Below are 26,339 nucleotides of genomic sequence, written 5' to 3'. Positions count from 1 at the left end.
CTCTTCAGTTACTTTTAAATGTAATTAGATTACATGCCAACTGTGTCTTCAGTGTATTTTTTTTTGGGGGGGGGGGATGGGGGAGATTGAGGCAGTTGTACTTTAACCTCAAAGCTTGTCAGTCTTTAGTGTTGTGAGGACACCAAGGATCCTCCCACATCACGCAGAGAGAATGTAAGAGAGTAAAATCTCATGATACAGGTTTCACCTGTGAGGTCGTGACTTCCTCAGGTCGTCCACTAACCACAAGATCCACATCCCAGTGTCCTGGGGCGTGGTACAAGGTGAGAGAGAGGGTTAGGATACTTGGCACTCCCACTGTTATTCTGTAATTATTTTTTGTTCCATTCTTGTTTTGTACCCATCAGCAATTCTGCTATATTTGCACCCTAATATATGAGAACGGAGGAAAACTTACATAAGTCTGTTTCGTGGAATGTTACTAAAGTAATAAATGCATGAACTAGTTTTTCAGCGTCACTCTGAGACAGGATATTTCTAACTTTAGAGATGTTGCACAAATGGAAGAAAGCAGTCTTACATATTTGTTTAATATGTGCGTTGAAGGACATGTCCTGGTCAAAAATGACTCCAAGGTTCCTCACAGTGTTACTGGAGGCCAAGGTAATGCCATCCAGAGTAAGAATCTGGTTAGATACCATATTTCTAAGCTTTTCAGGGCCGAGTACAATAACCTCAGTTTGATCTGAATTAAGAAGCAGAAAGTTAGCGGCCATCCAGGTCTTTATGTCTTTAAGACATTCCTGCAGTTTAACTCATTGGTGTGTGTTATCTGGCTTCATGGACAGATAGAGCTGGGTGTCATCAGCATAGCAGTGAAAATGTATGCTATGTCTTCTAATGATGCTGCCTAAGGGAAGCATGTATAATGTAAACAGAATTGGTCCTAGCACTGAACCCTGTGGAACTCCATAATTAACCTCAGTGTGTGAAGAGGACTCTCCATTTACATGCACAAATGGAGTCAATCAATCAATCAAAGCTTTATTCGCCACATGCAGGTTGCCCTGGAGTGAAATGGGACCCCCCCCCGACATTACACACACAACACAGACATTACATGGGGATACAAGTCGGAGATCGGTAGCGTTACAGAAAAACACTGAAATATACACTACAATGGGAAAGTACAAGAGGAAAAAAAGAGACCTCTACTCATGCTGGGCTCCTGGGAGGACAGCATGAGAACAGGAAACAAAAAAACTCCTCTGCACAAAAAAGCACATAAATGTCCACAGCACAACATTATGGAACACGTGACAAGCCACAGGGTCGGGTGGGGGGTGAGGAGTAATCCGAAGCAAACACAGCAGCCATCCTGCCCAGCGCTACCATTCCAGCGTGGGCTCAGACCCGCCGTGTTCCCAGGAGGGAACAAGCATCGAAGGCGTTTGGAAAGGGAGGGGGGATGAGTGTGTGCATATCAGTGTATATGTATGTGTGTGTGTGTGTGTGTGTGAGTGTGTGTGTGTGTGTGTGTGTGTGTGCGTGTGTGCGTGTCTGGTCAGCTGAAGTTTTGTATGGTCAAAATTGGTCAAAATATTTGTGTGGTAAAAAAGATTTGTGTGTGTAAAAAAGATTTGTGTGTGGACTTAGAAAAAACCCTGCAAGTTACAAGTACGGATTTTGACCCTATTTTTCTTCCTTTCATCTGATTGGTCAATGTCATGTCAATCACAAATGTAACAATCCAATCAGAGAACAGATGGGTTTGGCTGTCGGAGGGGCGCTTTTTTGAACTGCAGGTCCTTGAAGGGTGATACAGTTTGAAGCTGGAGGATCGCTATATAAATATCCGATAGCAGCTAGGTCCCCTAACTTTCAGCAGCTGTTGAAAGGAAAAAGTTGTGGTATATCAGTGGTTAGAAATACCATTATTACTTTAGGATTAGTTTAACACAAAGTCAGGGCTGACCCAGGACCATTGCTGTGAGTCACAGTGCGCAGCATAAAAGTCCTTTCACATCGGACGCAGGATGTGCTGCTAATGCTAACTGCTAACTAAAAGCAAAGGATCCAGAATTTGTTGCTGGCTGCTGGGCTCTGTGGGTTTTTGCAGCAGCTCTACCTGTACTAGATGCACCTGCTCCTTGTCTTTTCTATCTCTGACTTTATGTCCTCTACAAGAGTTTGTTTTTTTTGCTGGTTCTTCAAATGTTCAATAAAAACATGTATGCTAATTCATAACGAAGAAAGCTTTGTAATGAAGACTGTCATTTCCAAAACACTGCCCGCCCCCACCCCGCGTCCGCAGCGCTGTTGAAAAGGCTGTGGAAGTCCCTGTATTAAACACGTAGACCTGTGACACAAAAATCACCAAACTCGGACGACCACAGACTGTTTTCCTTCGTGGTGATGAAGGAAAACGCTGGGTTGGCATGTAAAAGGGCATTTATTCCCTTCAAAGACCTGCAGTTCAAAAAAGCGCCCCTCGACAGCCAAACCCATCTGTTCTCTGATTGGATTGTTACATTTGTGATTGACATGACATTGACCAATCAGATGAAAGGAAGAAAAATAGGGTCAAAATCCGTACTTGTAACTTGCAGGGTTTTTTTTTTCTAAGTCCACACACAAATCTTTTTTACAAGTACAAAATATTTATGACAACATTTTGAGCCCATACCCTTCGCCCTGCCAGGCTAAGTAAACAGTCTTCCAGCCAACACAGGTGGCCTTGCATGGAATGGGAAGGAACAGTCTAAACACAGTCGTTATCAGGGTGTTGTTGTTCAGCTCCAGCCTTGAGACCGCAGCTGGCGCCGAAAGGGTATCCGCATGAAGTGATGGTGCTTTTTACTTTAGTGCGAACAGCTCATATGAATTTCAAAGCTGTTCTACAGTCCAACACTGGTCTCTCAATCTCCCGTTGGAGAGCCGCGAGCTTCGCCATACTGTGTGATGTTGTCATTTCTTGTGCTCAAGGAGCCGATTCTGAGAACTCACGGCAGTGAGCCTCCCCGAGATGTCATCCAGTCTGCAGTCAGAGATCTTGTTCTGAGTATTCACAGCAGCCGTAGCTTCTCCAAGATCTTCTCCGTGCTGACTCAATGAGCCCATTTTGAGAAACTCACGCCTCGTCCCATCATTCCAATCCCAGCGGGCAGCCTTGTGGGGTTTGAACAGCTGGTTCCGCTTCCTTAATTCTTCGATAAGTCAGGGCCAAGCCAGCTCCGATCAGCCAGAACCCTGTTACCATGGTTCCAAATAGGTAGATATCTTCAGCAGTCAGGCTCACCCGAGCCCAGACTTCTCGTTGAGAAAGGGGTGTTGATTGCATTCAGAGACAGTTGATCCAACCCATAATTCTTCTTTTAGGTTTTAGAGAGCAGACTGTGAGAGTGTTCCAGGGAAAAGTAATACAAAAAACACGAGACTAGACAAGGACACAACAGGCTAAGCAGGGAAGCTAAGGGAGAGGAGGAGGAGAAAAGTGCGACCGCCTTCGTCAAGAGCAAGAGCAGAAGATATGATACAAACCACTGCAGAAGAAGCCAAACCTGGACCTGGCACTTCACACCAATTATACACCTATTTCAAAACCTTTGATGGCTAAAATATAAGAAAAGCTTGTTGAGACATAATTTAGGAAAGTTGGAGAAGCACAACATTCTTGATAACTCTCAATCTGCCTTTACAAAGTTGCATTAAACTGAAGAGCTCTAGTTAAAGTCACAAACAACCTTTTGCAGGGTGTCTCCTCAGTCCTTCTTTTGCTGGACCTTAGCTCAGCCTTCAATAACTTTAATCATCAAATGTTAATCCACAAATGAAACCACATGATCAGGATGTCTGGATTTCCAGATTTTTGAAGCTTAACGCAGAAAACACAGTCTGTAATTATTGTCCAGAATATCTGAGGTCTTTTCTCGTCCACTGTAAAGGCTAATGCTCTGAATATTGGCTTCACTCTTTGAAATATCTGACCCAGTCTCCATCCATTCTCTTCTGCTTATCTTGTCACAGTTTGAGGGGGGGGGGGGGGAGGGGGGGGGGAACTGAGCCTATCCCAGCGACCATAGGACGAGAAGCAGGGTACACCTTTGAACCTTTGACAGGTCATAGGTGACCTCATGTCATACTGTGTATGGTTGTGTGTGTGACAAATAAAATTTGAATTTGAATAAGGTTTCTGAGTTCATGTTTGTTGTTTTACTTGATTGTGGTCATATGACTGTGTTTTATTAATGCCTTTGAAAGACACTTTAAGTATACATTACTTATTTAATCACTCTTGCAAAAATGTTTCAGATTTAATTTACTAACATAATTTCTTAATATTCTGTATCTGTTAAATTGAGAGTGTGTCCAAGGAGCCGCAGGCCTCAGTTTGTCTGTGATTGGCCCATCAAACTATTGAACATCTCTAAGACTTTCTCTGGTCCTTATTAAATAACATCCTCGGCCAGTCAACATCTTTAACAACATTGAAAGTGTTTAAAAATCCTTCTACAGTGATTTTCTGTCCCAGTTTAATGACTTTTCATGCTTATTGAAAGTTGAGATGACTGAAAGCTGCAGGGACTGAGCCTGCTTTTCAAAATAGATCTGCTGCATCAGTGAAAATTAAACCAGTGCATGTAGCCACCTTAGTACCATTAGATTTACAAGAAACTCTTCATTTGTTTTTAAATTCAGTTTGAATTTTCTGATTTATTCAAAAATGTTTCAGATAAAAGGAAGTTGGATATTGGTTTGATTTGTTTATTTTATGAGGCCATGACTGAAACCTCGCAGGGTAAAACAGCTTGGAGCACAAAGTCTGCATGAAGAAATCATCGCAGAAGGTGCTCTGGAATCTGATAAATAAGAATACTTTGGAGGGGATCTTATTCTAATCAATTATAAATTGATACATACATGAAGGACAAACGGGGATTTTTCCGACAGCAGCAGAAGCAGTAGTTGAAGTTTCGTCCTCCTGGCAGTAGGGGGCGGTAAAAAGTCCCGCGGTCAGTTGGAGCGCAGAGCAGCGGAGGAAGCCCGAAGTTCGGCTGTGATTGTTTCACTTTCCGCTGAAAATATCTGAAGAAAGTTCTCCGCACGGCCGCGTCAGATGATCCGCTTTTACCCTGAAAAGGAGCGCTAACAGCGGGACCCTCCGGTGAGCTTGGCGGTGTTGGTTGATTAGCCGGCTAACCCCGCTACTAACTTAGCTTAGCTTAGCCTAGCCTCTTCGCCGTCTCGGGGCTCCGGCGCTGCCGCAGACCCTTGCCCACCTCCCGCTACACCCTTCAGTGAACACGGACATCCGCCTGACATGGGTCCCCCTGGCTGGGGACCTCCACCTCCTGGGGGCTGGGGCCCTCCACCGCCTGGTGGATGGCCTCCGCCGCCCGATGACTGGGACCTGATAGGCCCTCCGCCGCCCGGAGGATGGGGTCCGAGAGGGCCGCCTCCTCATGGTGCATGGGGCCCCAGAGGACCGCCGCCCCCGGACTGGGATCCAAGGGGACCGCTGCCTCCGGACTGGGATCCAAGGGGACCGCCACCTCCGGACTGGGGTCCAAGAGGACCGCCACTCCCAGACTGGCACGGCCGAGGACCCCCACCCCCTGACTGGGATCCACGGAGACCTCCTCCCCCTGGCTGGGGACCGGAGGACTGGGACTGGGACCGTCGTGCTGATTACTGGAGACCCCTACACCCAGAGGCTGACTGGAGGGGACCCGACCGGCCTCTCCCTCCTCCAGGATGGGGTCATCCTGGCTGGGATCCGGAGGGTCCCCCTGAACCATGGGGCCCCGAGCCCATCCCTCCTGCACCCATACCCCCTGTCGCCCCCCCTGTGGTTCCCCCTGTGCCCCCCCCTGTGGTCCCAGCTGGGATTCCCCCTGTGCCTACGGTTGGGATTCCTCCCCCGGACCCCGCAGCCTTTGTACCCCCAAGCTGCATGCCTCCCTTTGGATACCCACCAGCCTACCCTCCGCCCGGCTGGACAGGAGAGGTGAGAGCTCAGCAGAGTCCACACGAACACTGCCTCAGTCACAGATATCGATCACCGATTATTGATTATTGTGTGTTAGCTGTGATAAAAGCGCAGTTTATGTCAGAATAAGTGAATGTTTGTCTGGTTTCAGCCTGTGGTGGAAGAGCCCATGCCCAACCCTCCGCCTGACCAGCCCGAGTGGGTGAGTCCTGATCCCCGAGGACAGAGCCGTGCTCTAACCTGCAGCTGTGTGACAGATGTTGGTGGTACAGTGATGGCTGTTGAACCTTCGCCAGATGTTCCTGGCTCGTTGTCTCAGAGCGTGTCACAAACTGCAGAACACTTTGAAAATGTTCAGATGTCACTAAAATGTAAAAGTGTGCAGGATGTGTCTGAGCCTGTTACTGAACGCGCTCAGTAAAGACTCCTGCTGGTTTCTTTTTTTTCTTTGTTAGATCAAAGCTCTGATTTCAGCTCCGGCTACGGAGTCAACATCATCTGAGGCTAAAAAGCCCGCTGAGGACCTGGCTGTGGCCAAAAAAATTCCTGCTGCTGAGCCCGCCCCCACCGCCGCTGCTGCTCCCACCACTCCTGCCCCGACACCTAAACCTGAGGTCAGCACAATCAGTAAAGCTCTGGGGCTGCTGGGAAAACGCACATTTGAAAAGTAAGTACAGTTGGCAAAAATCACTCCCACCAGACTGCATTCACATAAACTCTAATTTTACCTTAGAGCATTGGAGCTGCTGCTGAACAGCTGCCTCCGCCTGTGACCTGGCGGCTGTGTTTGTGTGACTCACACAGGTACTGCACTCCTCTTTAAAGGGACAGTTCACCTAAAATCAAAAGCAGACTGCGGCCAGCTCGGTGGTGGAGACGTCCGTCTTCTCTCAGTATAGCGGAACTAAACCTGCTCACGTGGCGGTGCTCAGACTACCCACAAATACATCAAATGTATTCTATTTGTTTATTTAATAAATGATTTATTTATGCTGACACCTGTGGGGCATCTGTAGAACCAGCAGGCAGCACAGTTATGTGTGAGACGCATCAGCTGAGTTGAAGCTTTCATTTCAGTTTAGAAATGAAAGTTCCCACGTGGAACGCCTGCTCGTGGGAGCAGTGAGCGGTGTGTTTGTGGAATTCACAGATTCAGTCACGTCAGTGTGGAGGTCGGCTCGTTTCAGCAGCTTTGATCTCTGTACCGACGCGGCCACCGTGTCGCCCCCTCCCTTTAACACCTGTGCTGTAAATGTGACATCACTTCCTGTAGCTGCTGTTTAAACTGCTCTCTGTCTGCAGGCCTCCTCCAGGCAGGTCCACAGGGATCATCTCCTTCATCGGGGTGAGAATTCCGTCTGACCCTCACCTGTTTACCCGCTCACCTGTTTACCCGCTCACCTGTTTACCCGCTCACCTGTTTACCCGCTCACCTGTTTACCCGCTCACCTGTATGAATCTTCGTCTTTTTCTGTGTTTGACCTGCAGCCAACGTTCGGTTACATCATGCGTGAAGACCTGGAGAAGTTCAACTTCAGCTTCGACGCCTTCTTTGGAAATCCTAAAGCCATGACGGCCGGGGTCAGAGTTCACTTCACTGCCTGCAAGGAGAAGGTGAGGCGCCGGCTCGCCGCCTGTTAGTCGCGCGGCGTGGATGAGTTCTCTCTGTAAACCTGGTCTTCTGTCACTTCCTGTTTCTGAGCAGAACAGCTCGATAGCGACCGACGTGAAGGTGGCGCCGGGCGGGACCGAGAACCTGGACCCTGAGATCTACGAGGCCATTGTCTGTCAGCCAATCATGGAGCCTCAGGTGAGTTCGAGAAACCGCGCTGCTTTGTTTTATACATTTAGTTATTGCATTATTGAAAGCTTTTTCCTCACCTCTGGCCTGGACGCATTGTTTCTGACGGAGACCTGGATTCGTCCTGGGGAGTCGCTCTCCTTCGCTGAGCTACACCCTCCTGACTGTCTTTTTTTAGTTCACCCAGACCCACTGGTAAAGGCGGAGGTCTAGCCTCGGTTATTAAACATATAGTGCGGCATCTGCCCTCCCCTACCTACCCCAGTTTTGAAGTTCAACTTCCGACAATATGTTTGGTCTACCGACCACCAAAATACAATAAGACTTTTATTGCTGACTTTGCTGATCTTTTAGGATCTCTCCTCTTAAGCTATGACTGTGCTCTTATTATTGGTGATTTTAATACTCATATCTGCTGCAAGGGTGATCCGCTAGCCAAGGATTTTCTCGCTCTTATTGACTCTTTTAGCCTGTTTCAGTGGGTAAATGAACCTACCCCTTCTTTCGTGTGGCCTGGATGTTTGTATTAAGAACACTGACGTACTGGGATTTCGGACCATTTCCCAGTTATGTTTGAAGTTGACCTATGCAAATCAAAGCTACACTATGACGGCCCCGACACCTGGTGCGTACAATCAACCCCGATACCGTGGCTAACTTCTCTGCGGCCTTTGACTCTGCAGCATCTGTAATTGTTCTGTATCTCTTACGACTGTGATTATGCTAATTCTCTGATATCTACATGCTCTCATATCCTTGAGGCCGTTGCCCCTGTTAAGGTGAAACGTCCCAGAACTCACTCTCAAATTTGGCTAAATGACCCTACACATGCCTTATGTCGTGCTTTCCACCAAGCCGAGAGGGGATGGAAGAAAGACAGGCTCCAAGTTTCCCTTGACATACTACGTATGAGCCGCTCAGAATTTCAAAATGCCGCTAAAATGGCTAAAGCAGCTTTTCTATCGGACATTATTGCTACCAATACTCACAACCCCCGAATGTTATTTAAAATCTTTAATTCAGTGGTAAATCCTTGTCCCAAAGTGCCGTGGGCGCTCCCCCAACTCTCTGTGAACAATTTTTAAATTACTTCACAGATAAAATTAGATCTTTAAAAGCCTTACACCCCATAGTGAGGAGCCCTGCCCCTACCTCAGGATGCCCATCGACTTTTCATCAGTTTGAGTTGGTGTCACATCCCACTCTTAAGCGTATAAGCGATCAACTGAGAAATACTGACTCTGTTCGTGATATCCTCCCATCTCGCTTTGTCAAGGATGGTTTTGATGTAATTGGGCCCAGTGTCCTATCCTTAATGATTTCATCACTGTCCTCCGGCTGCATCCCGACAGTCTTTAAACATGCGGTAGTACAGCCTGTTCTAAAAAAAGTAATCTTGATCATAACGACCTTGCAAATTACAGACCTCCGATTCCATCTATTCATTTAAATCTCAGTTAAAAACGTACCTGTTTGACCGCGCGTTTTCAGTTAGTGCACATCAACCTTATGTTATTTATCTTCTACTAATGTTCCGCTGTATAAATACCCCCACCTTATATTTATGAATACCCAGTAATTTTATCTTCTAAACTGTGCTCTAATGTTTTATTTCTTATTTACTTTACTTTTGGGGGGGGGGTTGTACTCTGTTATAGCCTTTTATATCTTATGTTTTAACCTTGTTGTGAAGCACTTTGGTGTAGCTTCGGTTTTAAATGTGCCATATAAATAAAGTTGTATCGACCCAAACTGCCAAATTCAGCATTAAATACATTTTGATACATACATGAAATTAACAGTCAGTTAAATGTTTTTGATATATATACAAGGTTTGTACACACCTCTTCATTGAATAGTTTTTCTATATTTTTACTACTTTCTACTTTGTAGATTCTCACTGAAGCGTCAGATGTATGAAGCAGGTTATTTGGACTCATGTAGCAAAGAAGAAACTGATAAATCTGTTTTGTTTTAGATTCCTCAAAGTTAGCTGCCCTTTGCTTTGCTGCAAACCCTCGGCCTTCTCTCAGTGAGCTTCATTATGTGTTTATTAAGATCCCTGTTAGCTTCTTCAATAGCAGAGGTTCGTAGCGCAGAAGTGGAGCTGTCCAAAGCAAAACGCAAATCGTTTGTAAAGACAGAAAATAAAAGTGGCCCCAGGCTACGGTCCTGAGGAACACCACAAGTGTCAGAGTTACTCGCATTAAACGATACAGTAAACAACTCTTAACTCATTCAACAGCAGACTTTTCAAAACCATAACAATTTAATGTATCCAATAAGATTTCATGATCGAGTTGAATCAAACGCTCAGCTCTAACGACTATCTGGGGCGATCGTGGCTCAAGAGTTGGGAGTTCGTCTTGTAATCGGAAGGTTCGAGTCCCGGCTTGGACAGTGTCGGTCGTTGTGTCCTTGGGCGAGACACTTCACCCGTTGCCTACTGGTGGTGGTAGTGTCCGGCAGCCTCGCCTCTGTCAGTGCGCCCCAGTAGCTGCCATCACCAGTGTGTGTGAATGGGTGGATGACTGGTTGTAGTGCAAAGTGCTTTGGGGTCCTTAGGGACTAAGTAAAGCGCTATACAAATACAGACCATTTACCATCTCTGATCATCTGTTCTCTGTGAGGCCGCAGTCCTACAGTGTTCACTGATGTGTTCATCGACTGTTCTTCTATCATCTACTCAGAGCGAGTGAAACTCTTTTGGCTCCTCTGTAAGAAGTTATTCCACCCAGAGGACAGACTGACGTTATCACATCAGCTGCTGTTTGTAATGACCTCAGGTTATCAGCACCTGATGGGTTCTGTCTCATTAATTTTAAGACGTTCAGTTATATTCATACCAGCTCTGTCTGCATGATTTATTTCTGTGGATCCATCCCTTTTCTTAGAGTACAAACTTAAAATAAACACACAGATATCAGCGGGTGTAGTCAGGAAGGATCTGTCTACGTATACAGTGATGCACTGATTTAGCTCTCCTGCCCAAACCTCACTTATGATCTTTTTAATCTTTTTTTGTAATAACGTCTTTTGTTGGATTTATTTAATTTACTAACATAATTTCTTAATATTCTGTATCTGTTAAATTGAGAGTGTGTCCAAGGAGCCGCAGGCCTCAGTTTGTCTGTGTGAAAATTAAACCAGTGCATGTAGCCACCTTAGTACCATTAGATTTACAAGAAACTCTTCATTTGTTTTTAAATTCAGTTTGAATTTTCTGATTTATTCATCTGTCAAAATTAAAAAGCTAAAGGAGAAAAGAAGCGTCGTAATAAGTTGTGTGGTTAATTTTGTCAGTTTGTGTTTGGTGTGTTTGTCTTCAATTTCTCATTTATCACATTTCTGTTGTGTTTTTTGTTTATTCGGTTCAGCTGCATTTAGTTTATTCAGGTTTTATTCAGTAAGACCAGAAAACTGTAACAAAGAGATTAAATGTTTTAGCTCCTTTTTAAAGCTTTTTCATGTCTCTGTTTCTACTTCCTCTCCTCCACGTTTCCACGTGCTGTTGCCGTGCAGCCCGGCGAGCGTCAGTACCCAGGTCAGGTGTATGTGACCATCGGGCCCGTGAGGAGGAACCTGCCTTTCGACAGGAAGGATAGCACGGTGACGCTGCTGAAGAACGACCAGGTGCTCATCAACCTGCTGACCGACATCATCACAGAGAAGACCAGAGCCACCAACATCAAGCCCAAAATCCCGGCGACCTTCAGCCACACTAAGGAGATCAGAGAGAAGGTCAGGCCAATCCTCGCCTGCTGGCGGTGCTTGTGCGGTGAAACCTCTCCGCTGTCTATCCTCAAACGAGAAATGTCTGATTGCTCACGTTCTCGAATCGGCTTCTCTGTCTGATGGCTTTACTCTTTCCGCTCATCTGTGGGCGACAGGGCGTCATCGTCAGCCTGAAGGAGACAGAAGGCGTCATCAAGAGGCAGGACGACACGGAGCTCGCCTTTGAAACCAAAGAGAACTTCAGCGACGTCGAGTTCACGCAGGAGGACATCAACGAGGAGGTGGAGTTTACCATCATCCAGGTGAGGCCGTTAGCTGAGAGTGGCCGTCGGCGCCATTGACCGGACTGTTTCAAACATTTCTCTGCTCTTACCGTCAGCTGAGAGCGGGAAAACGAGCCGTCAGGATCCAGCGGGTGAAGGAACCCCTCCTCCTGGCCCTTTGCACCGCCACTGCTACCGCCGGCGGCGACGAGGAGGATAAGACAGAAAACGACGCCAGCAAAGACTGCTTCACCAAGCCAATCAGAACCAGGACCAAGCAGGAGATCGGACCCAACATGGTGCTGGACACGGAGCTGTACGAGGGCATCGTCAGCCAGACTATCATCGAACCCAAGGTAACCCTGAACTCAAACTTTAACCGTTTTAAAATGAGATGAGACAAACGGGAAACCAAGGAGATGGTAACTAATGTTTTATTATTATTATTGACCAGCAGATGTCACTAATTGACTTCAAACAGTGTTAAATGAAAATTATTAACATCTTCAAATCGGCACTCGGCAACATCCAATCACAGTCCCAGAATCTCACTGTGGACCCAAACTCTTGCTCCGCCCCCTCAGACAGTCTTTTAGTACAGTGACCTCATTAAAACGGCTCCAACAGCACAAACACGCTGCAGTCTCTGTTTGTCCCTGATAGTGGCTCCAGCGTACCACACGGTGATGGAGGAGGTGAGGATGGACTCGATGATTGCAGTGTAGAACTGCATCATCGTCCGTGTTGGCAGGTTGAATTTCTTCAGCTGCCTCAGGAAGTACATCCTCTGCTGGGCTTTCTTGATGACGGAGGTGATGGTGGGCTCCCACTTCAGGTCCTGGGTGATGGTGGTACCCAGGAAGCGGAATGAGTCCACAGAGGTGATGGGGGTGTCAGTCAGGATGATGGGGGGGAGTGGGGCTGTGTGCTTCCTGAAGTCCACAATAATCTCCACTGTCTTCTGGGCATTCAGCACCAGGTTGTTGTGGCTGCACCAGGACACCAGACGTTCAACCTCCCTCCTGTAGGCAGACTTTAAGCCAGGCCGTTAACATGTTTATTTAATAAGCTCCTCTCCCACGCCTCCAGTCCGGCATGCCTGGTTACCCGGGCCAGGTCCACGCCAATATCGGCACCGTCAGGACCAACGTGACCTTCGACGATCGAGACTGCGGCGTCACGCTTCTGAAGAACGACCACGTGCTGATCAACCTGCTGATCGACACAGTGACGAGGAAGAGGAGAGCGGCCAACATCAAACCCAAAGTCCCGTTCACCTTCAAATACACCAAAGAGGAGCGAGAGCTGGTAACGCAGCACGCACACTGATGACCCGCCTCCTCCGTTCTGCTTCTGGTCTCTCAAGAGCCGCTGTCTTTCAGGGCATCATCACCTCGCTGGGGCCAGAGGTCGGCATCCTAAAGTCGGAGAAGCACGGCGAGCTTCCCTTTGACATTTGCGAGAACTTCAGCGATACAGAGTTCAACGGTGATGACGTCCAGAAAGAGGTGGAATTCACGACCATCCAGGTGAGTGCACAAACCAAACGGGAGCGAGCTGCAGAGAGGGGGGCGGGTTTGATCCATCGTTTTGTCTCCACAGGTGAAATCGAACACAAGGGCCATCAGGCTGAGGAGGACGAAGAAGATCGAGGACCCGATTTTATACGAGCAGAAGAAACGGGATGAAGAGGAGAGGAAGAAAGAGGAGGAAGAAAGGAAGAAGAGGAAGGAGGAAAAGATCAAGAAGAGAGAGGAGGAGGAGTGTGAGAGGGAGCTGGAGCGGAAGAAGAAGGAGGAGGTGGCTGCAGCACTGGCAGCTGCCAAAGACAAGGTGAGGAAAGAGTTGCTCGGGGTTGTTGGAGGCGCTGAGTTCAGGCTGCGACGTCACATTTCGCAGCTCTTTTATAGCAAAGAAACCCACAACAGCCAACAGAGGGCACCCCAGGCCAACAGCTCAATAATAATATCATTAGCGTTGCAAAGTGGGCGGGTGCTGAGCATTCAAGCCACTAATGGTTATTGAATGAAATCAGGGAGTCATGACTCGCCAATCAGAGCTTCTTATTGTCATTTTATTTTTTCATAAAAGTGCATTAAACTGTTTGTTTGTTTGTTTTTGACTGTGTCCGTTTATCTTCACAAAAACATCACGAGCCACAAATATAAAACTCTGAACTGTTTCTGAACGCTCGCTGTCCTCCTGACATTCTGCAGTGGACGCCGCTTGGCTTCACAATGAGAGACCCCGACACGCTGGACGACATCAGCAAGGAGCGATTTGAAGGCACCATCCTCAAATCAATTCCCAGACACCCTCCCAAGACAATAAAGAAGGAGCTCGAGGAGAAAGAGGAGGCGACTGAGGAGGAGCAAGGAGCTGCCGATGCTGGACAGGTACAACTTCAAAAGCTCTGTGGAAACTGCAATTTCCCTGAAAAACAAAAAGAAAACACTCAGTTTGTTGTTTTCTTTCAGGTGCAAATAAAAGTGGAGAAAATGGAGGAGGGAGAGAAGGGAGAGGTGCAGGGAGGACAAGAGGTAACACTGGAGCTGAAGAAGGAGAAGACATATGAGGAGGTAACGAAGGAAAAGCCTCCTGTAGCTGAAGTCAAAACCAAATCGGACGTAGAGGTGGGCCGGCTGGTGATGACCATCGACGGCCAACAGAAACAGCTGACCTTTGGCCCCAAAGACCTCCTGACCACTGCCACCATGCTCGATGGTGACAAGGTGAGGACGCTGGACTTTCTTCTTCTATGTTTCAGACTAGCCGCGTTTATTTGCAAAATAAACGCAAATAAGGTCTCAGTGTTCAGCATCTACTGAACGTTTGCGTCTTTTGAACCTGATCCTGAACTGTGTCTCGCCTGCACAGGTGCGCTTTAACATCGCAACCCATCGGGAGACCAAAGAGGAGCGGGCGACTTGCGTCGAAATTCTCCACGACTCCTTTGAAGAATCTACTGAACAGCGTCAGCACGTAAGACTTGACGTCCGGTTACTCCCAGCCTCAGAGTCAAAAACAGAACAAGGCCTCAGTTTGGTTCTTAGGGTCTGAGTCCAGGTCTCTGCTGCTTTTCCAACCAGGGCATCGTGATCGAGTTCTTGGAGGACTCCGGGCTCATCAAGTGCACTCGGAACCCCCAGCTCTACTTCCACATGTCCGAGGTGATCGAGAAGAAGAAGCTGGAGTTGAACGAGAAGGTTGAGTTTAGCATCGTCCCGGTGAGTCCCCTTGCTGGGTTCTCGGGGTGGAGGGAAAGGTTACCGGATGTCAGGTAAACTCCAGAGGAGGGTCCAAACATTTCTAAATGGAACTACCACAAGGTGATCTGTGGAGGTCACACAAGCACACGAACTGCTCTTACTGAAAAATAGTTGGCTGCCTTTCCAGTGAATCCCTCATCTCACGGACAGACTCCGCCTCCAGCTGGTCCAGGCTCTTCCTGGAAAGCCTCCGTGGTGTGCCGAGTAGAACGAGGACTACTAGCTGCAGAGGAGGTGGAGTTTATCCAACCAGTGGATCAGGGATCCACTTGAGAGGCAGCTAAATGATATTCCGGAACAACTCGTCAAACTGCTGGCAGAGAAACAAGACAGGAAGTGCTGAGGCTTTCTGGTTGGTAGCAACCGAACTTTTAAAATGAAATGAGGGGAACGTCTTCAAGAACATCTTGTTTTCATCTGTTTAGTCCAGTCTCAGAGTTTTCCTCTGCAGACCTCTCTGTTTTTTCTCTTGATGTTGGTGTTAGATTTAACGCTTCAAGCTTAAACGTGAGGAAATCACGCGTTTGGACGCGCCTGGTGACATTTCCGATTAAAATGATGTTTTTCATTTCTTTCAAGCATGAAACAGCAGACGGGGGAGTCCAGGCCATTAGGATAAAACGTTACACAGAGAGCGTTTTCCTCCCAGTGAGGAAACTTGGTGGTGTCGGTGCAAACAAAGGAAAGGTGAGGATGACCTGATTTATGTTTACATTAGTCCAGTGTGGAGGTGCATGGTGGGCAAACTCTCACTAGTTCTGTTGGTAATTTATGCCATCATTTTTATGGAGTCTTCCAAACTTTCCTTCAAACTGTAAGAAATCTTTTGCGAAGAATGCAAAATCGTCATCATTCTAATGAATTTGTCATAACTCTTTTTTTGGCAGATGACCATCAAGCTGACAAAAGCTACCGAAGAGTAAGTTATACATTCAAAATGTTACCACTCTTCATGTAAATACGTTTGGCTCTGAATAAATGCCATATTTCTTTTTGTATCTCGGAGAAGTTGTAAAACTTATTAAGAACAACCTCCCTGTAACTTCCTCAGGAAGGAAAAACCAGAGGCAGAGAAGCTGAAGGCAGTGGTGAAAAATCTCAGAGCACAGGACAGTAAGACTAACAAGAAGGATTACAGCGCCACAAGGCGTAGATACAGCAGGAGTCAGAGCAGGAGTCGGAGTAGAAGTCCCTCCAGAGACCAGTTTGGACGTATCAAAACGAGATGCAGCTCCAGCGTCGACCGTGAACACCGGAGCAGCAGGCAGAGGCGAAGCCGAGAGAAATTACACAAGCGCACCCGAAGCCGCTCCAAGAGCAGGAGCAGGAGTCGCAGCCGGAGCAAGAGCTCCAGCAGGAGCCGAAGCAGGAGCAGGGAGAGGAGCAAAGACCGGGCCAGCAAGAGAAGGAGTAAAACAAACAGAGACCATGAAGAAAATCACAAGAGGAGGAGGGAACTGAGCCCTCCTCCTAGGCGAGGTGGAATTGTGGATGACGAGCTGGCGAGGAAGAAGCGGGAACTGGAGGAGCTGAATGAAATGATCGCCTACAAAAAGTCGCTGGTGGACCCAAGAGGACTGGAACCTGGACAGAGGACCTGCATTGACTACGACCACGGTAGGATCGCCGTTCCCCTCGCCGAGTACAAACCGGTCCGTTCCATCTTAAAGAAACGACCAGATGGACCAGAATATCTCCACCGTCCTCCTTACGACGATGTTTATTATGACCGCCCATATAGTGCTTACCAAGACAGGTCCTACAGTGACCCGTATGCCACTCGGCCATACGCAGATCAGTATGGTGACCGTCCATACAGTGACCGCTCTTATGAAAGTCACCTCTATAGTGAATCTCCCTATGGTGGCCCGCCATCTACCAGCCGCCGCTACACTGATCGATACGATGTTTATGATGAACCCTACGATGATCGCTACTATGACCCGGCGTATGTGGACCGACCTTACGATCCATATCCCCCAGCCAAACGAAGCCACTCTCCAGAACCTCGTGGCCTCTCGCCCCCTTCTCACGCTGGCAAAGCTCACACAGCTTCGACTCACCCGCCTTTGTCCCATAGTGCTGCCACATCCTCATGCCAGACCTCATTCAGACCCCCTTCGCCCATAGACTCACCTCCTAGAAGCCCTTCTCCCAAACTAAAGGAGAAGAAGTCACGCTTGTCTCCTCCAGCTGAGAAACCACCCCTGGACCGTTTCCTTGATATGCTTAACCGAAAGGTGGATGCTGAAAAGAATTTGGGACCAGTTCATGTTAATGATGACCTTCTGCCTCATGAGCGGGCTCTTCAGGATGGTAAGGGTTTCTCTCGAATTGTGGGGCTGGCTCAAGAGCCACCAAGCATTAGTCTAGCCCAAGAAGGGCAAAAGAGACCACCGAGCCCTAAACGTTCCTCTGTTGAGAAAACAAATGAGGATCCAAAGACAGAACCCTATGACAAGATCCAGAGTCTACTTCGTACTATTGGCTTGAAGCTGAGCACAGGAGAGGTCTCTAAACTAGCCAGCCAAGCCCAGGAGAAAGTCTTTAGCCCGAGATCTTCCACGGAGAGAGACACTTCATCGGCTCCACGGGAAGAACTGCGGACAACCAGAACCGGTTCCCTGGAATCGGATCGCATCCATTCCCGCTCGCCTGTCAGATCCTCCAGTTTGGAGCCGCTCAGCAGACAGAAAACTAACGTGTCTGAATATGAAGATTTCCTGGACCAGCAAGAGTTAGAAGCATTTAAGAAGGCACAACAGCTACAGAGTCTTACCAAAACGATGGGGAGCACAGCCACCACCACTCCTTCTCCAAAACCCCCTCCTGGGCCTCCACCTGCTCACTACCGACATCCAACACCACCATTCAACTGGCCACTTGGCGTCACCGCTGAGATTTTGCCAACGCAGACGTCCACATCCAGCATGGTCACTCAAACTCCTCCTGCAGCTGGTACACAATTCCAAACACTGGGACAACCTCCTGGACCTCCACCTGGACCCCCTCCACGGCGGCCAGGACAGCCTCCTCCGGGACCGCCTCCTGGACCTCCACCACGACGTAATCCTGGACAGCCTCCTTTCTCTCCACCCTCCAATCAATCAGTCTTGCCTTTTATTGAAGTGCCAGACAAAGCACCTCCCCTTGGGACCACCAGTCCTATGCAACCTTTAATCACTACTGTGGTACTACCACCGTCATCAACACTGACATCTTCAAGTCCTGTAAGCACTGACCACTCTGCTATCTCTACAACAGTGGCGAGATGCCTGAAGGTCATTGAGACCGTGAAATCTCTAGCTGTTCAGTCACCAGCCAAACCAGTCAAATCTGTCCAGTTCAGTTTACCCACAGAGCCCCCATTAGTAGAGACAGAAGATGACATAAAGCTCAAGCAGAAGGAGAAGGTAGGGTTCAGCACTACTAGACTATCAGATATTTTACTGCACGAGAGATAAAATAAATGTACTGCAGAACGTCTGTTTTTTGGATTGGTTCTTTCCTTAGATCGTATGTTTCCGGATAACTTGTGCACTTGAGAGTTAGAAACCCAGGAAATGTTAAAAGAACCATAAAATCAACTGCATCATGGTGGAAGTCTTGACAGAAGGTATTTATATTTATGTTGCAGCTGGATTTGTACAACCAGAGACTTTTGGAAAAGAGAGAACAGGAGTTCAAGGAGATGCTAGCCCGTAAGAAGCAAGGGGAGACCAGTAAGGATGGCTTGCTGATCTCGTCAGGTATCAGAACCTCTGTTTTTAAAATAAGATATTTCATCCTAACTAGAAACCTTTCACTTGCAGGTATTTGAATGACAAATATATTTTCCACTGAATACAATGTATATTATTTTCATGGTTTCTTTTTATTTCACTTGACAGGTACTTTGAGTATTCAAAAAACAAAAAAACAAAAGCAGGTTTTAGTGAGAAGCCCAGCCACGTGGTAAAACATTCAGAAGATAACATCAAGGAAGTATTGCTTTGCTTTCTCTGAAATTGAAAACATGTAACTACCCAAGCCTTGTTAGCCAGGTACGCCCTATTGGAGAGAGACCTATCTATTGCTAAGATACAGTCACGTCTCTTCACCTAGGTGGCCCTGCCATCTTATAGATTCCTACACAGTAGAGTCAGATATATATGTGTGTGTGTGTGTGTGTGTGTGTGTGTGTGTACACACACACACACACACACACACACACACACACACACACACACCACCACACACACACACACACACACACACACACACACACACACACACCACAGCTTTGACACCATTAACTCCTCTAAAAGCATCATAGACATTGCAATGCTACAATTGTGTGTTCTTCTGCTCCCGTTTACTGAGTCTGGTGGTTCATCCAATGATCGAGAGAAGCCACCAGCTGCGATCTGAATTCCGCAAAATAATGCGTTTGGTCTCTTCCATTGGAATATAGACTTTGTTTTGAGTGTAATTACACTGTATGACCAAACATTCAGTACCAGTCCAGAACCTGACCGTTTTTAGCATCAACCCACATTGATAACTAGACAGGTAGGCAGAGTGATCATGTTTTGGAAAGCTAGCACCATATTCAGCTTAGATTTACTTGCACTCAGTGGTCATTCATACCTACATGTAATTCAGAAGGTATATTCTTTTGCTAAATGGTATTTGCTGACTGCTTGTATGCTGGTTTTACCTCTGGGTCGTCCTAAAATAAAGGTCTATAATAATTTTGGATGAAGGATCACATCTCCAATCCAAAGAGGGAATTCCAGGAGACAGCGAAGGCAAATCCTGATTTGAGCCCCAAAGAGCCAGTAGATCCTGTGTCGGGCCTCTCAGCCTCAACACAGTACCAGATACTGAGAGGTGTACTGAAATTGTGACCACTGAGTGTAAACACTGAACAGCTAGTATAATATCCCATTTCTAAGCTTTGAATGGTTTTATGTTTTTCCTGATACCTGCTTTCATTTAATAAACTCAGTACGTTGATTCAGCTCACCAGGAGGAAGATGATGATAAAGACCATCCCAAAATTCATAGATTGACTCATTCCTATCTATATTTGGTTGCTCTGTCTTATCAAAATCTTGGGTAGCTACTATTCTTTTCTTTATTTAGTCTAAAATTCAATGTTAAGTAGTCGAGGTCTCAGTCTTATCAGAACTGCCTAGATCCAAGATCTAGGGTTGTATCATAATGAGGGAGCGTCAGTACAGGAATAAGTTCGGCGTACATGAATTAGTGTCAAACGAAAGTAGTCCAGCCCCGTACTCTGAGCCCCGTCTGCCCAAATGCATGCAATGCTAAGAGGTTGTCTAGAGCTGTCATTTTGTGTGTAGTTAGCCGTTATACAGCTAATGTTAGGTATATATCAGCCATCTATGCATGTTACTGATATATACTGTCCGAGATTAAGATGTCAAAACGGACATTTGACTGAAGTGAGAAAATGTTTCCTGCAGATAGTGTTAGAAACTATGTCAGCTATAGCTCATTAACGATGACAGTACCTTAAATACAGCAGATCTCAGACTGTCCATTTTCGCATTGGAAGTATATTGGAAATGCTAAACTACAGGTTCTTATGAACTCTGCTCTCTTAAGCCAAAATGTCTCACGGTCACGAATGCTTTGCCATCTTTTAATGAGCGTTTGTTCCATCTTGAAACAGCTTCTTTTCTGATTGTTTTAAGCGGTAATTATAATTTGGTTGATTATTGCTAACAAGTCCACTTTTCTAGGCATTTAGTCTTTAGTTTTTACATAATTGTTTGCACAAGATTTTTTTGTGTTTGATTTGAAGTTCTTGAGTCCAGTCCTAATGAAATACTCAGGGTAAGTCAAGTTTGCTCATTTCCATTTGCATCGAACTGAAAAGTGTGCAGAAGAAGATCCAGGAGACTACTCGTAATCCGGGCACCAACAAGTAAAGCCTTCCTTATTCATTTACAGTAAAAGGAACTCGGGAATAGTTATTTTTATCCAGCCAGGTTTAATACTTAACTGGAAGAGCTCGTGAATCAGGAAAGCTTCCTTGAGAAGGTTGTTTAATTCCACTGCAGGTAAAAATGTTTGGTTATTTAATATTTTAGAACTAATTTGGTACCTAATGAGAGATAAGAGAGGTTACTCATTAAGGATGTGACTTTTGTTCCAGAGTAGACTTGTTTGGACTGCTAACTACATTATTTCACATCTGCTTGATTTCAATCTTAGATACAAGATTTTGTGTTTTATAGGCTTCTTTGAATGTCATAAAAGAGTAGCAAGTATGATGAAGAGCATTGTGTCCAGATAAATTTGTCCTGTTTCATTTGGAAAATTTACTCCAGGTATATAACGTCCATATTAATCTCATTAGATTACCCATCTTGTTACCATAGGCTTCATTACGCAGGTGTCATTAGCTTGAAGTGGACCTATTCTGCTAATTTCCAGCTCTGTATTTGTATCCTGTGACTAAGTCTTTATACTCGCCTGAAGAGCTCCTGCCTCTTGAAGGCCACCTTATATAAAAGCCACTTTCTCCTGATTGGCTGTCTCTTGAAAGAAGACAAAACATAAAGTGACGGTTCAGTCAGAGTTTTTGGATGACTTTTAGTTAGACTTATAACATTATGTGAAAGTTAGTCACATTTAATAAGAACATCAGTTATATATTCCGATATGGAGTAGCAGAATGGGTCCCCTGCCCTCAGTATAAATATTGCTTCTGATCATAGAATACTTTTAAAACTTGTTTAAGGCAGCATAGCATTGTGTTTCAATTTAAGAGATCAATTTAAATCATCCTTTATATAAAATGTGCAAAGTTTTTGTTTTGGGTTTTTTTTGAGAGGGGGGTTGTTTAACTTAATCACTTGGTTGGGATTGTACCTGTTGGTCTGTGACACTGGCCTCTGCTAAAGATCACCGTTTCTTTGGTAGAGCATCAGTATCATGTAGCACAATCTGATACTCTTATGTTTAAATGTAAAATTAGATTTCAAGAGTTGTAAAACCAATATTTTAAGCCATCCAGCTTTTGTTATATGATAGGGACGTTTTACTTTTCTTGCTTGTCTTACCGGTAATACCAATGTTAGCTCAGAAAGCTAACAGAGAACTCCTTTTGAAGCTGGGACTGACGCACTGCTGATAATCCTGCCTGATGGTCGTATAGATATCTTTATCCGCACCTTTTGGGTTCTGTATTTATTTTCTGTGCCACAAACATGGCCGTGTCACAGGAAGTGGTTGAACTTCAAACCTTTGGACTTCCATCTTCCAAACGGCAGTAGGTCGTCTGTCACAGCTCACACTTTGACGCATTTACATCCAGTGTGACTCCACACACAACAGGTCTCATCTCTGCCTTTAAACATGTGCTCAGGTAACTTCTATTCACGTTGCAGACCTGTGAGGTTTCACAGGTTGGACTTCCAGTTTAGACCAGTTTGGTTTAGATGTCAGTGAAATAATGAGGTCCAATATGGAATTGGGAAATGGAAATGGAGAAAATCTCTCAAATAATCTAACAACAGGGCATAATGTGAACAGAGGGTTATACTAGATAGGCCTACGCCTTGCACTTTCTAAAGATATGACCCACACTTAAATGACTCTTTCTTTGGATCCACCCCCTCACTAACTTCATCTTTGTAGTTTTAAGGTATTCTCAATGACTAAATCCCACACTCTAGTCAAGCTGTTAAATATCCACCAGTAGTTTCAGTAGTAATGATCAGATGTAAATGCGTGCCCCGATGATACAAAAAAAAATGGACCACTTTAAGGCCATTTTGAAACCTTGGACACTGCCTGCAGATTCAGCCATTAGTGTTCCACGTGGACAGCAGAAGAACTTCATACTGGCTGAAATGTGATCTCCAATAGAGATTTCAGCTTTGTTTAAACGTGTCACCATTGGTGGTTGGATTGTAAATGATAAAAAGTTTATGGAAAGAGAATTTTTCTCCCAGTTATTGTTTCGGTTACCTGGCTATGACTCGACTGTGCTATAAGCCCTGAAACACTGGCTGTAACTCCCAATGACAGTCAAGCGAGTGTAGTTGGGGTTCCACATTCCCATTCGTCCGCCCTCGTTGGGCTTTTTTGAGCTTAAGCTCCATTTCCTTTCCCCACATGAAATATTGGTCTCTGAAGCAACCTCGGAGTAAAACGGCCTTAGAATGAAGCTGATAATGAGGTTAAGCAGTATAATTAGTCTTCTTTGTGCATCAGTATTATCTGTAAAAATGAAATGTTTAAGAAATGAGATGTTATTTGGGACTGAGTTATTAGCTAGGGATATAAAAGCTGCTACAGCAACGGTCGCAAACAGCTTTGCATACATTAGATTTTAAAGAGGTTTAAAATAAAAACACAGCAGATTTATTTAATGTCTTGATGGCGAAGGTAGGTAATCATTTTGGTCTCTTGATTAATCAGGCTGATAGTTTTGATTGCTGTAATATAGTCAAAAGTACATTTTTAAAATATAAACCTATCAATAAAGTCATGAGTCTGAAGATGTAGATACTAATTTATCACAAACCTGTAAACGGTAGGTTTTCTTTTGGCTTAACACTTAACTTTCCTGAAATGGTAATTATCACTTCAGTAATTTATATAGTCACTGACGTATTGAGCTAGAAAGCTTCAGCAAATACGACAATGAAGCAAAATGGAACCTCATCTGCAAATGAAGTTGAGAGGGTGAATATTGCACAGATAATCCTATGTGATGTCACCTGTATTAAGGTTGCTTGTTTCACAAAGGTCGATGGACCTTTAATTCACCCGTCACAAATGTCCAAGCACTGCAAATCTCTTCTGGACATTTTAAAATTATAATTTTGCGCTAATTAAAGTTGACCTGATGCTTTGGTCTAAAAGAACTTTGTGAAACCAGTTTGAAGACGGAGTAGTCTTAGCTTTGGGATTTGATGCTAAATGTGATGTGGGTTCAGCTTGTGAAGATGTTCCATAAGGCTCTGGCACTTACAAGTATATCCTGTTGAAATTTCTAGGTAAACAAGTCAGCAGTGAGCCCAGGAACGTTTGGATCGTCGGTCATTCACTGGTGTATTGGGCCGAATCACGTGCCAAGTCTCCGGAGGTAGGTATGCAGCTGGGCATGGACCCCGGGAAGGTGACCGTCTGGTGGAAGGGCACCCAGGGCATGACATGGTCTCAGCTGCTGCCGCAGCTCCACCAGCTGAAGGTCACCTGGCCCAACCCAGATGTCCTTATCCTGCACCTGGGGGGGAATGACTTGAGCACCGACAGCCCCACAGACCTGCTAGCCTCCGTCAAGAAGGACTTGACGTCTATGAGGAGCATCTTCCCACAGTGCGTCCTTGTGTGGTCCAATATCCTCCCTCGAAGGGTGTGGCGCCACTCAGTGGACAGCCACGAGGTCGATTTGGTCCGCACTACGGTAAATCGCCGGATCCAAAATATCATCTCAGAGTTGGGCGGCACCTCTCTGACCCACGATAACATCCGCTGTGGCGCAAACACAGGTCTTTACCGGGTCGATGGTGTCCACCTTTCCCAAAAGGGCATCGATGTTTTCAATTTGAACCTGCAGGACCTCCTGGAGAAGTGGGAGATGGAGGTGAACGCAGCCTCTGAGAAGAGCTGAGAGGTTTCACATTCATTTCTTTCTTTTTTTTTTTTTCTTTTTTTTTTAGGTTTATTTCTGAGGATAGCTAGGCAGTTTTTCACCAACTCTGTAGCTGCACAGACCACCTCCTGACTAATGAAACTGTTTTAGCTTACTGTGTAGCATATCTCACATCTTATGGTAATAATAATTCACTGTATTCATGAATGTCAGCTCATTTTCAGCCATTACGACTTAATGTTATGCAGCAGGTATGCAGAGACATTTTTCTCATGCATGGAGCTGTTAAACCTACATTTGATTTAAGCAAAAAGCATGTTCATGATTTAAACTGCTTTGTGTTTGTGTTCTGAAAATGAAATAAACACTGATTCAGTCTGGTCTTTGGGATAAATGTCTCGTCTAAAACAATGATCTGTGAATATGTGGGAACTGTCAGAAGCTTCGGTGACATCTTCATCCGCAATATTATCAGAGCGGAGGATGGAGAAGAACCATTTTGTCATTAATAATTATTACTCATTGTACCCAATGTAGATGAAGGCTGGCATTCACATCTGGTCTTTGTTAACTGAGACAGAAATGAAAGGATGCTGATTGTTTCAGTCAGAGAAGCATTAAAGAAACCTGAATCAGAGTATCTGTGTATCTGTCATATAAGTTACTGCTTTGTTCCAAGTGTAAAACAGCTTTTTTTCACCTGTTTTTGTTTTGTTTTCTCTTCAATGTCTTTGTTTAAAGGTCAAAGCTGCTCTGAATCAGGTGACTGTGGGCGGGACTTCCTGTGTGAACGGTTGTGGTTTCAGACAGTGAATTAAACAGAAATTAGTTGTTTTGTTTTGCTTTTTGAAAAAAGGTCCTTTCATCTGGGACGACCTCAGACCTTAAAACAATCAAATCTGTTTAAAAAGGTTTTTTTCATGTCATTGTGAGAATTTCAAGCTCAAAGGTCATAGGTCAGAGCAGTGTGACCCTCTGAAGGTGCTGCTGGGCTCCTGATGCATGTTTATTGATAGGTGACCGTAAGTAATGATCATTTATTGGTTAGTGCTGGTGGAGCAAGCTGTGCAACATTTAGGAGCAGGGATCTCCTGTGGAGGTCGAATTCTACATAACACACCTGTGAAAACAGTAAGGTAGGTTAATGTGTGTGTGTTTCCTGTGCAGCCACAGAAGCTCTGAAAAGTGATCGCTTTCATTTAATGAACACACGTCTATCCTTTCATTTCAGCTTCCTGCTCATTCTGATCTATTCATATGTTGAGTTGGAAAGTGAGAGTTTGGTCTTTAAATGTTCCATTTAAACAGTTTGTAACTGAAGATGGTCTCTTATCATCTGCTCAGGAAAGAGAACAAAGCCAAAAACATATTTATGTACATTGAGAGGTCACTGATACCCAAATAGTCCTTGTTAGAAAAATGAAGCTCAGAATGATTTGATGTTCTTAGGGGTTGTGTGTGTTGTGGGTTTGCAGCTTTCTGATGTCTCTGTGTTTGTAAGTTAATGACTGAGTTAAAAGAATGATACTGTGAGGTCAGGAAACTGGAGAGACGAAGAGCTTCATCCCTGAAACTAGAAAGACTCGACTGAGCGCAGTAGATCCAAACTCTCCTTTTCTTAACATCTGAGACGACAGTCGTTAAACTCGTCCCCGCTGTGCGCAGAGTGAATGTGAAGGGACGGATCGATGACACCGGTCAG

At 45.4% G+C, this 26,339-nt stretch overlaps 1 protein-coding gene across 2 annotated transcripts; it reads left to right on the top strand.

Moving 5' to 3' along the window:
- Positions 1-4,948: 4,948 nt before the first annotated feature.
- si:dkeyp-121d4.3 lies at positions 4,949-25,018 on the top strand. Of its 2 annotated transcripts, none has more exons than XM_005943021.3 (21): positions 4,949-5,968; positions 6,102-6,152; positions 6,406-6,617; positions 7,253-7,295; positions 7,439-7,564; positions 7,656-7,760; positions 11,274-11,492; positions 11,642-11,788; positions 11,866-12,105; positions 12,839-13,057; positions 13,132-13,278; positions 13,352-13,582; positions 13,966-14,145; positions 14,227-14,481; positions 14,627-14,731; positions 14,839-14,976; positions 15,598-15,705; positions 15,906-15,937; positions 16,070-18,431; positions 18,656-18,767; positions 18,909-23,779. In XM_005943021.3, exons 1-21 carry the CDS (start codon positions 5,282-5,284, stop codon positions 18,974-18,976), a joined length of 5,787 nt encoding a protein of 1,928 aa, XP_005943083.1. In that variant the 5' UTR covers positions 4,949-5,281; the 3' UTR covers positions 18,977-23,779. The 2 variants fall into 2 exon arrangements, with proteins under 2 accessions (XP_005943083.1, XP_005943082.1); XM_005943020.3 differs by lacking the exon at positions 18,909-23,779 and adding an exon at positions 24,039-25,018 and having other exon boundaries at positions 4,950-5,968.
- The last annotated feature ends 1,321 nt before the right edge of the window (positions 25,019-26,339 follow it).

This window comes from Haplochromis burtoni, unplaced genomic scaffold (assembly GCF_018398535.1).
Source record: "Haplochromis burtoni strain Fernald_Lab_line unplaced genomic scaffold, NCSU_Asbu1 Contig_359, whole genome shotgun sequence".
NCBI classification, from domain to species: domain Eukaryota; kingdom Metazoa; phylum Chordata; class Actinopteri; order Cichliformes; family Cichlidae; genus Haplochromis; species Haplochromis burtoni.
This window is presented reverse-complemented; position numbering and strand designations above follow the sequence as displayed.